Below are 12,441 nucleotides of genomic sequence, written 5' to 3' on the forward strand. Positions count from 1 at the left end.
CCCCTGTGAAAAGGATAGAAGAAATGCAGAAAGAAACTTTTCTTTCCAGGAATTCATTTATCATGCTGTGACATGTAGAATTCCAGCATATAGCATCAGTTTTTATGTTCTTTTATGCTTCCCATTGTTTCTTAATCTCAAAAACATCCTCACAGTCAACAAGTACAATGTTTATAAAATTTATGATTTCTCAAGTTATTTCAATAGAGGCAGTATGGCTCTTCCCACTCTAAAGATATTATGGAAGTTTGAAGAACTGAAAGCTCTAAACTCAGTATATCACATCTGCATTGGCATATGCCTGTGATCTTATATTCTTTCTTTATTGGTGTTGTTGGTGAGTGCTTACACCTTAGCTGTTCAAGAAAAATAAATCTAACGATGTTAATTTTTTTAATGAAATAATCCCTAAATGTCTATTCTGTCCAAAAATAGTCTATTTTTAAAATAATCCCCTCTTTTTTTTAATGATATTTGTACTATTTTATTTAACTGGGCATTATTAAAGCAATCAAAATTTAGAATTTATGATTATTTTTACATAATGGAAAAATTTTGAAATCATGTGTGCAATGCAGGTTATTGACAATGATCATAAAATAATCCCCTCTTAATTTGTTGCCTTCTTTTGTTTTGATTGGGGTAGGAGAACACATAATGAAAAAACTGTACGTAACTTTTTTCATTCTACAAGTGTAAACATTTCTAATATGTTTGGCCTGGAATTTTCTTTAGTGTAGCGTTAAAATGGAAAGTAGCAAATAAGTAATTAAAAAAGAATTCTGTTTCCAACAAATGCATGGTATTTGCCTGTTAAGACCAGGACATATATGCACTCTTGCCAATATCTCTTCTTTTGCCAGATGGGGTTAGTACTTTGGATGCTAAGATATTTTCCAGGAGGCAAAGAGACTGAGGGAGTGACTTACAACTCCTGAAAAGGCCTGAGCTCTTTACGTCTTGTTCCACTGATTCCTTCAGTAACAGACTGTGGATCCATTCAGAAGAGTTTTTATATACTCCAGTGAACCTGATAGAAATGTGGCTATGTTGCCCGCATTCCAGGGTTGCCTTCTCCATTGCCACACATGATATGCTTTGAAAGCAGGAATACACCACAAACCTTTCATACACTCCATTTTTCACTTTCTTTTATTCTCTCATTGCTTTATTCCTTCCATGAATACTTACTGGAAACATTATGCTGGTGACAAGACACCATAGTAATAACCTATTTCCTATTTCTTTGAGATAGATATATATATATACTCTCAATCTTGATAGAAGATATTATATAAAGAGGATTTTGCTGAACTAATTACAGTGTTGATGGTGTTCATAGATATTAGAGATTTTTAAGTTAAAAGTGAATTAAAATTGCTATGTTATGGGATTTTTTTGTTTTATTGTTTGTTTAACATCTTTATTGGAGTATAATTGCTTTACAGTGCTGTGTTAGTTTCTGCTGTATAACAAAGTGAATCGGCTGTACATATACACATATCCCCATATCTCCGCCCTCTTGCGTCGCCCTTCCACCCTCCTTATCCCACCCCTCTAGGTGGACACAGAGCACTGAGCTGATCTCCCTGTGGTATACGGCTGCTTCCCACTGGCTATCTATTTTATATTTGGTAGTGTATATATGTCTATGTCACTCTCTCACTTCGTCCCAGCTTACCCTTCCCCCTCCCCATGTCGTCAAGTCCATTTTCTACGCCTGCATCTTTATTGCTGTCCTGCCCTTAGGTTCTTCAGAACCTTTTTTTTTATTTTTTAGATTCCATATATATGTGTTAGCATACGGTATTTGTTTTTCTCTTTCTGACTTACTTCACTCTGTATGATAGTCTCTAGGTCCATCCACCTCACTACAAATATCTCAGTTTCATTTCTTTTTATGGCTGAGTAATATTCCATTGTATATATGTGCCACATCTTCTTTATCCATTCATCTGTCGATGGACACATAGGTTGCTTCCATGTCCTGGCTATTGTAAATAGAGCTGCAATGAACATTGTGGTACATGACTCTTTTTGAATTATGGTTTTCTCAGGGTATATGCCCAGTAGTGGGATTGCTGGGTTGTATGGTAGTTCTATTTTTAGTTTTTTAAGGAACCTCCATACTGTTCTCCATAGGGGCTCTATCAATTTATATTCCCACCAACAGTGCAAGGGGGTTCCCTTTTCTCCACACCCTCTCCAGCATTTATTGTTTGTAGATTTTTTGACAATGGCCGTTATGACCAGTGTGAGGTGATACCTCACTGCAGTTTTGATTTGCATTTCTCTAATGATTAGTGATGTTGAGCATCCTTTCATGTGTTTGTTGGCAATCTGTATATCTTCTTTGGAGAGATGTCTATTTAGGTCTTCTCCCCATTTTTGGATTGGGTTGTTTGTTTTTTGATATTGAGCTGCATGAGCTGCTTATAAATTTTGGAGATAAATCCTCTGTCAGTTGCTTCATTTGCAAATATTTTCTCCCATTCTGAGGGTTGTCTTTTTGTCTTGTTTATGGTTTCCTTTCCTGTGCAAAAGCTTTTAAGTTTCATTAGGTCCCATTTGTTTATTTTTGTTTTTATTTCCATTTCTCTTGGAGGTGGGTCAAAAAGGATCTTGCTGTGATTTATGTCATAGAATGTTCTGCCTATGTTTTCCTCTAAGAGTTTTATAGTGTCCAGTCTTACATTTAGGTCTTTCATCCATTTTGAGTTTATTTTTGTGTGTGGTGTTAGGGAGTGTTCTAATTTCATTCTTTTACATGTAGCTGTCCAGTTTTCCCAGCACCACTTATTGAAGAGGCTGTCTTTTCTCCATTGTATATTCTTGCCTCCTTTATCAAAGATAAGCTGACCATATGTGCGTGGGTTTATCTCTGGGCTTTCTATCATGTTCCATTGATCTATATTTCTGTTTTTGTGCCAGTACCATACTCTCTTGATTACTCTAGCTTTGTAGTATAGTCTGACGTCAGGGAGCCTGACTCCTCCAGCTCTGTTTTTCTTTCTCAAGATTACTTTGGCTATTCGGGGTCTTTTGTGTTTCCATACAACTTGTGAAATTTTTTGTTCTAGTTCTGTGAAAAATGCCATTGGTAGTTTGATAGGGATTGCATTGAATCTGTAGATTGCTTTGGGTAGTATAGTCATTCTCACAATGTTGATTCTTCCAATCCAAGAACATGGTATATCTCCCCATCTGTTTGTATCGTCTTTAATTTCTTTCATCAGTGTCTTATAATTTTCTGCATACAGGTTTTTTGTCTCCTTAGGTAGGTTTATTCCTAGGTATTTTATTCTTTTTGTTGCAGTGGTAAATGGGAGTGTTTCCTTAATTTATCTTTCAGTTTTTTCATCATTAGTGTATAGGAATGCAAGAGATTTCTGTGCATTCATTTTGTATCCTACTACTTTACCAAATTCATTGATTAGTTCTAGTAATTTTCTGGTAGCATCTTTAGGATTCTCTGTGTATAGTATCATGTCATCTGCAAACAGTGACAGCTTTACTTCTTCTTTTCCAATTTGGATTCCTTTTATTTATTTTTCTTCTCTGATTGCTGTGGTTAAAACTTCCCAAACTATGTTGAATAATAGTGGTGAGAGTGGACATCCTTGTCTTGTTCCTGATCTTAGTGGATATGGTTTCAGTTTTTCACCATTGAGAACGATGTTGGCTGTGGATTTGTCATATATGGCCTTTATTATGTTGAGGTAAGTTCCCTGTATGCCTACTTTCTGGAGGGTTTTTATCATAAATGGGTGTTGAATTTTGTCAAAAGCTTTCTTTGCATCCATTGAGATGATCATATGGTTTTTCTCCTTCAATTTGTTAATATGGTGTATCACATTGATTGATTTGCGTATATTGAAGAATCCTCGCATTCCTTAAGAATCCTTGCATTCCTCAAGGATAAACCCCACTTGATCATGGTGTATGATCCTTTTAGTGTGCTGTTGGATTCTCTTTGCTAGTGTTTTGTTGAGGATTTTTGCATCTATGTTCATCAGTGATATTGGCCTGTAGCTTTCTTTTTTTGTGACATCTTTGTCTGGTTTTGGTATCAGGGTGGTGGTGGCCTCGTAGAATGAGTTTGGGAGTGTTCTTCCCTCTGCTATATTTTGGAAGAGTTTGAGAAAGATAGGTGTTAGCTCCTCTCTAAATGTTTGATAGAATTTGCCTGCAAAGCCATCTGGTCCTGGGGTTTTGTTTGTTGGAAGATTTTTCATCACAGTTTTAATTTCAGTGCTTGTGATTGGTCTGTTCATATTTTCTATTTCTTCCTGGTTCAGTCTCGGAACGTTGTGCATTTCTAAGAATTTGTCCATTTCTTCCAGGTTGTCCATTTTATTGGCATATAGTTGCTTGTAGTAATCTCTCATGATCCTTTGTATTTCTGCAGTGTCAGTTGTTACTTCCCCTTTTTCATTTCTAATTCTATTGATTTGAGTCTTCTCCCTTTTTTTCTTGATGAGTCTGGCTAATGGTTTATCAATTTTGTTTATCTTCTCGAACAACCAGCTTTTAGTTTTTTTGGTTTTTTTTTTTTTTTTTTTTTTTGTGGTACGCAGGCCTCTCACTGTTGTGGCCTCTCCCATTGTGGAGCACAGGCTCCAGATGTACAGGCTCAGCGGCCATGGCTCACAGGCCTAGCCGTTCCGTGGCATGTGGGATCTTCCCGGACCGGGGCACGAACTCGTGTTCCCTGCATCGGCAAGCAGACTCTCAACCACTGCGCCACCAGGGAAGCCCCTAGTTTTATTGATCTTTGCTATCGTTTCCTTCATTTCTTTTTCATTTATTTTGGATCTGATCTTTATGATTTCTTTCCTTCTGCTAACTTTGGGGGTTTTTTGTTCTTCTTTCTCTAATTGCTTTAGATGTAAGGTTAGGTTGTTTATTTGAGATGTTTCTTGTTTCTTCCAGTAGGATTGTATTGCTATGAACTTCCCTCTTAGAACTGCTTTTGCTGCATCCCATAGGTTTTGGGCCATCATGTTTTCATTTTCATTTGTTTCTAGGTATTTTTTGATTTCCTGTTTGATTTCTTCAGTTATCTCTCAGTTATTTAGCAGTGTATTGTTCAGCCTCCATGTGTTTGTGTTTTTTACAGATTTATTCCTGTGATTGATATCTAGTCTCATAGCATTGTGTTCGGAAAAGATACTTGATATGATTTCAATTTTCTTAAATTTACCAAGGCTTGATTTATGACCCAAGATATGATCTATCCTGGAGAATGTCCCATGAGCACTTGAGAAAAGAGTTTATTCTGTTGTTTTTGAATGCAATGTGCTATAAATATCAATTAAGTCCATCTTGTTTAATGCATCATTTAAAGCTTGTGTTTCCTTATTTATTTTCATTTTGGATGATCTATCCATTGGTGAAAGTGGAGTGTTAAAGTCCCTACTATGATTGTGTTACTGTTGATTTCCCCTTTTTTTTTTTTTTTGGCGGTACGCGGGCCTCTCACTGTTGTGGCCTCTCCCGTTGCAGAGCACAGGCTCTGGACGCACAGGCTCAGCGGCCACGGCTCACGGGCCTAGTTGCTCCGCGGCATGTGGGATCTTCCCAGACCGGGGCACAAACCTGTGTCCCCTGCATTGGCAGGCGGACTCTCAACCACTGTGCCACCAGGGAAGCCCTGATTTCCCCTTTTATGGCTGCTAGCATTTGCCTTATATATTGAGGTGTTCCTATGTTGGGCATAAATATTTACAGTTGTTTTATCTTCTTCTTCTTGGATTGATCATTATGTAGTGTCCTTCTTTGTCTCTTATAATAGTCTTAATTTTAAAGTCTATTTTGTCTGATATGAGAAATGGTACTCCAGCTTTCTTTTGATTTCCATTTGCATGAAATATCTTTTCCATCCCATCACTTTCAGTCTGTATGTGTCCCTAGGTCTGAAGTGGGTCTCTTGTAGACAGCATATATATGGGTCTTATTTTTGTTATCCATTCAGCCAGTCTGTGTCTTTTGGTTGGAGCATTTAATCCATTTACATTTAAGACAGTTATCAATATGTATGTTCCTTTTACCATTTTCTAAATTGTTTTGGGTTTGTTATTGTAGGTCTTTTCCTTCTCTTATGTTTCCTGCTTAGAGAAGTTCCTTTTGCATTTGTTGTAGAGCTGGTGTGGTGGTGCTGAATTCTCTTACCTTTTGCTTCTTGTAAAGGTTTTAATTTCTCTGTCGAATCTGAATGAGATCCTTGTTAGGTAGAGTAATCTTGGTTGTAGATTCTTCCCTTTCATCACTTTAAGTATGTCCTGCCACACCCTTCTGGCTTGCAGAATTTCTGCTGAAAAATCAGCTGATAACCTTATGGGGACTCCCTTGTATGTTATTTGTTGCTTTTCCCTTGCTGCTTTTAATATTTTTTCTTTGTATTTAATTTTTGATAGTTTGATTAATATGTGTCTTGGCATGTTTCTCCTTGGATTTATCCTGTATGGGACTCTCTGCACTTCCTGGACCTGATTGACTATTTCCTTTCCCATATTAGGGAAGTTTTCAACTGTAATCTCTTCAAATATTTTCTCAGTCCCTTTTTTTTCCTCTTCTTCTTCTGGGACCCCTATAATTTGAATGTTGGTGCATTTAATGTTGTCCCAGAGGTCTCCAAGACTGTCCTTAATTCTTTTCATTCTTTTTTCTTTATTCTGCTCTGCGGTAATTATTTCCACTATTTTATCTTCCAGGTCACTTATCCTTTCTTCTGCCTCAGTTATTCTGTTATTGATTCCTTCCAGAGAAATTTTAATTTCTTTTATTGTGTTGTTCTTTATTGTTTGTTTGCTCTTTAGTTCTTCTAGATCCTTGTTAAACATTTCTTGTATTTTCTTCATTCTATTTCCAAGCTTTTGGATCATCTTTACTATCATTACTCTGAATTCTTTTTCAGGTAGACTGCCTATTTCCTCTTCATTTGTTTGGTCTGGTGGGTTTTTACCTCGCTCCTTCATCTGCTGTGTATTTCTCTGTCTTCTCATTTTGCTTAACTCATGATGTTTGAGGTCTCCGTTTTGCAGTCTGCAGGTTCATGCTTCCTGTTGTTTTTGGTGTCTGCTCCCCGTGGGTAAGGTTGGTTCAGAGGGTTGTGTAGGCTTCCTGATGGAGGGGACTGGTGCCTGTGTTCTGGTGGAGGAGGCTGGATCTTGTCTTTCTGGTGGGCAGGACCACATCCAGTGGTTGTTTTGGGGTATCTGTGACCTTATTATGATTTTAGGCAGCCTCTCTGCTAATGGCTGGGGTTGTGTTCCTATCTTGCTAGTTGTTTGGCATAGGGTGTCCAGCACTGTAGCTTGCTGGTCGTTGAGTGGAGCTGGGTCTTAGCGTTGACATACAGATCTCTGGGAGAGCTTTCGCCATTTGATATTACATGGGGCTAAGAGGTCTCTGGTGGACCAATGTCCTGAAGAGGCTCTGGCCTGACACCCAGCTGGAGCACCAAGACCCTTAGCAGTCCTAGTCTTCTCGAATCTTGAACGCAAATTCAGAGCAACATTGGGATTCAGATCATCTGCTCAGGCCACCCCCTCCACACAGGTTCCCAGAGAGCCTTCTCCAAGCCCCTGAGGATGGAGGTTTCTTCCAGGTCTGAAATGTTTTAGTCTTTCCTCCTCACCGCTTATATGAATTTCACCTCTTCTTACAGACCTAATCCCAATTTCTCCAGGAAGTCTTATCTGATTTCTCCAGGCTAGAGCAAATATCTTCCTTGTCTGCTAGTGTTAGAGGGTCTCCTGCAGAGGCGGGAGGCGGCTGTGGCTCACCGCGGGGACAAGGACACTCTAAAATTGCTATATTATATTGATTAAAGGAATTTAATGTCATGGTAATACCTAATAGTATGATAAAATTGAATATTGCAATTGTTATGCAAAGAAAGAAAAATGCAACTCTAGTTGTTTCATACTTCTCTGTTATTGGTGTCATCTTCCATTTTTATGATGCCTTTACTGGGAACCACATATCCAATTTTACCTTAAGGATAAATTGTATGGAGTTAGTAATAAAAAACTAACGTCAATCTGAGAGGAGATAATATACTAAGAATGTACTATCCTAGGAAGAATTTGCAGTTTGTATAGGTGTCAAAAATATAATTTATGTTATTGTATTTAAGTAATTCTTATTATTTGGATTTTTCTATCATGAAAGGAATATACAGTCCTTTTTTTTGATGTGCCATGAAATATGAAACTCTAATGTAACGTTTGTACTTTAACTGCTAAATCATCTCTATTAGCTTGGGAGTTCGTGAGTGGAAGGGCTTGATCTTGGTTACTGGCCATGTCCCCAACATCTACCCCTGGCGCAGAGTAGGGCCTCAGTGATTATTCATTGAGTGCATTGATTCTTGGGTTCTATACAATTATGTGCATTTGTGTGGTACTCAATAGCTTTCAAAACATTTTTAGTTAGGTTATCTCATTTGACTATAACAACAATTTTGTGAGAAAGTTAGGACAGATATTTTCTTCCAATGAATAAAATTGCAGTTCAAGTGGATTATGGAAGACCTAGCTTAGGAGGGTGTCGGGGTCATAATAATCTGTTGTTTTTTTATATTGATCATAAGCATTCTGTAAATTCTGCGCCTGTTGTCCTTTTGGTACTTCTGAAGTTTTTGTTTTCATTTGCACCCAAAGTCATCTTTCCTAACTCAAATTTTCTTGTCCATAGAACAAATTGGCCAGGAGATGTTGGAAAACCTCAGTCATGACAGAGAAAAGATACAGAGAGCACGTGAAAGAGTAAGTAGAAGTGCTACAATCTTTTCACAAATTCAGTAAATGAAAAGACAAAAAAATAAATGAGTATAAGGTCTTGGACATGTGCATAGACAGTAACAATTACATTGGTGTAAGCATGTGTAAAAATGGCTAGGGTGAAAGAGGGATATAGAGTTGGGGTGAGGGGAGTGTGGGATGGAGAAGGAATAAGCTGACTCTTTATGCCTCCATCTCAGAATGCCCCCAGGTAGATATTTTATTTAACACTATATCTAAGGAGAAGATCACTGGGGAAGATTTTGTGATATGTCAGGTCTTTCAGAGCAGAAGCTAAAAATATTGATCTCATCTTCCCTTAATTCATTTTGCTTCCATTTATATCTCTAGGACTGTGTGCATTCATAGGGTGGAAATATTAATTAATTACCAGAAATAAATTAAACTTTGTCAGCCTGTGAGACATTTGCTTTTATATCCTGTTCAAGTATCCAATTTAAAGCTCCTGGGGTTATCTAGTATATGTAATTTTCTAAATCTAAGAATTTTCAGAGATAATGTAGGTGTCAAAAATGTACTTTAAAATATTTAAGCATTTTTTTTATGAATTGGATTTTCCATCATGAAAGAAAATTATTGTTTGCCAGTGCACTTTAAAAATAATCTAATTCCATGAAGTTTCCTTTTGTTCTGTTTTAATGCTGCTTTTCTCCTCCTAGCTTCGGGAAACAGATGCTAACTTGGGGAAAAGCTCCAGGGTTCTGACAGGGATGTTGAGAAGGTAAGAGCCAGGTAGGGACTTATCTTGCTCTCTCTCTCTTACTTTTTTTTAAGTATATTTTTCATCTCATTGCAACCGGGCATGTTCCAGGCATGCAAGCTTCTGCTCTTAGTACCCTGTGTCAAGAACCTTTTGAAATGACAGAGCACTGATATTAACTCTCGTCTGGACAGGGACACACACTGAGTAACTTAGATTAGAGAGAAGGTTTGAGCTTGGGGGGTTACCTCAAGCTATGGAAAAAATTAGGGTTAGACATGAAGTATTTTTTCATAGCCTGAGGAAGGCCCCATGGCAGGAACAGACTGATTTTATTTTCTATTTTGATAGCCTCCTTGCTGTAGAGGGAATGGTGGCCTGCAGTACCAGGAGCACACTTGGTATTAGCTTTGCCTCTGTTGCTTTGTTTTCATTTCTTTTTTAAGAGAGTCTGGGGAAACATTCTGACTTTATGTATACTTAAAAAAGATTTTTTTAATTTAAAGGATATCTGAATAATGTGCAGTCACATGTGCGAGCAAACAAATGTTAATGTTTTATATGTGAAACTAACCTTTGATTGATGGAAGATATTTGGGAGAGTATGTGAAAGTAAATGAATGCATGTAGGTAACATTCTACGTTCTGTAATTTTGGAGGGGAGTGAGAAATGTTTTCATTGTTCTGAAAATTGGAGTCGCTTTTGACTTAGGTATATGCAGCATGGAATTATTGCATTCAGAATCTACCAAATAAGACTATCATCTAGCATAACCTTCAGTTTGGAACTGTGGCTAGAAATATGAATGAGCAATGTTGAGAATCGCCTCTAGAATAGCTTAATTGGAATTTTAAAAAGAGAATCTTGTTTATCATTGATGCTATAGTGACAGCTATTTGAAAATAAGTACAGTCTTCTCTGATCATGTATCCATGTATAATAATTTGCTAAAAGTATGTTTGCTGCGTTAGAGATTGATTGCATAAGAATCAGTCAAAGGTATGGTCACTTAGTCTTCTATAGGCCAATGTAGCGATGTGATTCCTCTATCAGGCTACTCAGGAGCAAGGTTAAGTTCCTGGGACACTTCCAGCCCACGCTGACACCACTCCACATGCCCCTCCTTCTCCTACACCCACAGTCCCCAATTCAAAACCATAAACCACCAAATTCTCAGATTAGGGGTAATATGTAAATGACCTAGAAAAATTCAAAATCCACAGAGAAGCGGCAATTGAAAGGAATGCTTCAGTGCATATGAACAATAAAAAAGAAAAAAAGTGGAAAATTCTCTGTTGCTTCCTTGGGAGGGCCCCTGCAATGGGAGCTGTAACGAATATTCTGCATATGTCTCCATTTTGTCAAACCTCATTAAAGAGTCCTCCCGCTTTATGTCAGTTGAGCTGTCCAGAAATCATTCATCATTTTTAGTGTAAAAAAAAATCATGTGGTTATTTAAATAATATCATATTAATGTTAAAGTTCAGCTGTCATTTAATGGTATGGCTTAATCAGATGTAGCATTTAGGAAAAATAGTTTATCCAGGCTCTGTGTGGCTTTCAGGTTGGCAGATTCAAATAAGGATTTATGGGTTTCTAAACCAACGTATTTCTGTCCACATTTCTGCTTGATGTACCTCACCCTTTTGTGCAGGACACTGCCGACAGTCATTTCAGCAAATAACGCCTCTCCTCATATTGTGTTTGAATAAATTTGCAAGTCATTTAGAGAGGGTGAAGCACAAACCACTTCTGTAAGCTTTGACTGGGCTTTCTTTAGAAAAATCATACTAACAGGGTTGTTTCATAAGCCTACAGAAGAAGATTACTCTGCTGAAATCTTCTTGGGGTTCTCTTTGTAGGCAAACTCAGTCAGTCACTGACTCATCTCCTTTTGGGCTCTGTCTAGGGTATGAACAGAAATAAAAATCCCCAGATGGACATCACCTTTTGCTAGGTCTGAGCCAAGGAAACTCTTAAGTCCACCTGTGCACATTGGTAACTGTGTTTTTCACTAAGCACAACTGGGATCTTGGTATCAGCCGAGGTATCCAGGTACTTTTAATCAATGCTATAACCTGAGTCTTCGGGAACCAAATGTAGATGGTGGTTTTGGTTTAGTTTCTAATTACTATCCCACATGATATACAATTTATTTTGGACTTGGGAACAGGCAAAAATATTTTACCAACTTCTTCACTTCATTATTTTTTATTATTCCCTGGAAAAACAGTCTCTAGAAAGTGGAACCAGGGTTTATGTTTCTAATAGGAAGTCTTCTACTTACTGCTCTGATTTTGCTTCCTGTTACATCCCTCCCATTCACATGGCACTCACTTCCAGCACTGGTGGGGTTTTATTTCAGAAAGAGAAGTCACGTTATCTTACCAAAATTACACAGCTGTATCATGTGTCAACAGGTGCTTCTGATTTAAGAAAAGTTATAATATTGAAAAGTGTGCTTCTCTGTATAAATGCATACAAGAAATGAATGTCCTCTTTTTTCAGGGTAGGTGTTTACCTGCATATAACATAAGCTTCTTTATTTTCATATGATAAATTCTTTATGACCGAAGATAGTTAAGTATTCTACAATATACCAAACCAAGGAATTATTTTATTTAAAAGAAAGACTGCTGATTATTTTTAATTTTTTAAACTTAGGTTGTTTTTAAATTTGTAAAATGAACAGGAATGGTATATCATGGTCCCTCATTTGAGTCATTTTGCTAATATTGATTAGTCTATTGTGAAGACAGGTGAAACCAGTGTTCCATCAGTGCCAAAGTTTGTACATAATCCACCCAATTTTCTAAGAGAGACCAAAGGTAGACAGGAAAATAAAAATGAGTAAGTGGCAGCCACTACCATTTTCTAAGAGTGACCAAAGGTAGATGGGAAAATAAAAATGAGTAAGTGGCAGCCACTACCAT

At 37.4% G+C, this 12,441-nt stretch overlaps 1 protein-coding gene across 22 annotated transcripts in view; it reads left to right on the top strand.

Annotated features, from left to right (window-relative positions):
- Positions 1 to 12,441, top strand: part of VTI1A (vesicle transport through interaction with t-SNAREs 1A) — a 376,929-nt gene that overhangs the window by 196,505 nt on the left and 167,983 nt on the right. For 19 of the 22 annotated variants that reach the window (XR_007471300.1, XR_007471302.1, XR_007471301.1 and 16 more), the window contains 2 exons: positions 8,701 to 8,771; positions 9,467 to 9,528. Coding sequence is in view for 18 of the 22 variants with exons in the window: in XM_033421028.2 (XP_033276919.1) it covers positions 8,701 to 8,771; positions 9,467 to 9,528 (133 nt within the window). In the remaining 4 variants the exon portion in view is untranslated. Of the gene's footprint in view, positions 1 to 8,700; positions 8,772 to 9,466; positions 9,540 to 10,561; positions 12,337 to 12,441 lie in introns of all 22 variants that reach the window. The other 3 variants (XM_033421041.2, XM_012531621.3, XR_007471299.1) reach the window with 2 other exon arrangements.

This window comes from Orcinus orca, chromosome 14 (genome assembly GCF_937001465.1).
Source record: "Orcinus orca chromosome 14, mOrcOrc1.1, whole genome shotgun sequence".
Classification (NCBI taxonomy): Eukaryota; Metazoa; Chordata; class Mammalia; order Artiodactyla; family Delphinidae; genus Orcinus; species Orcinus orca.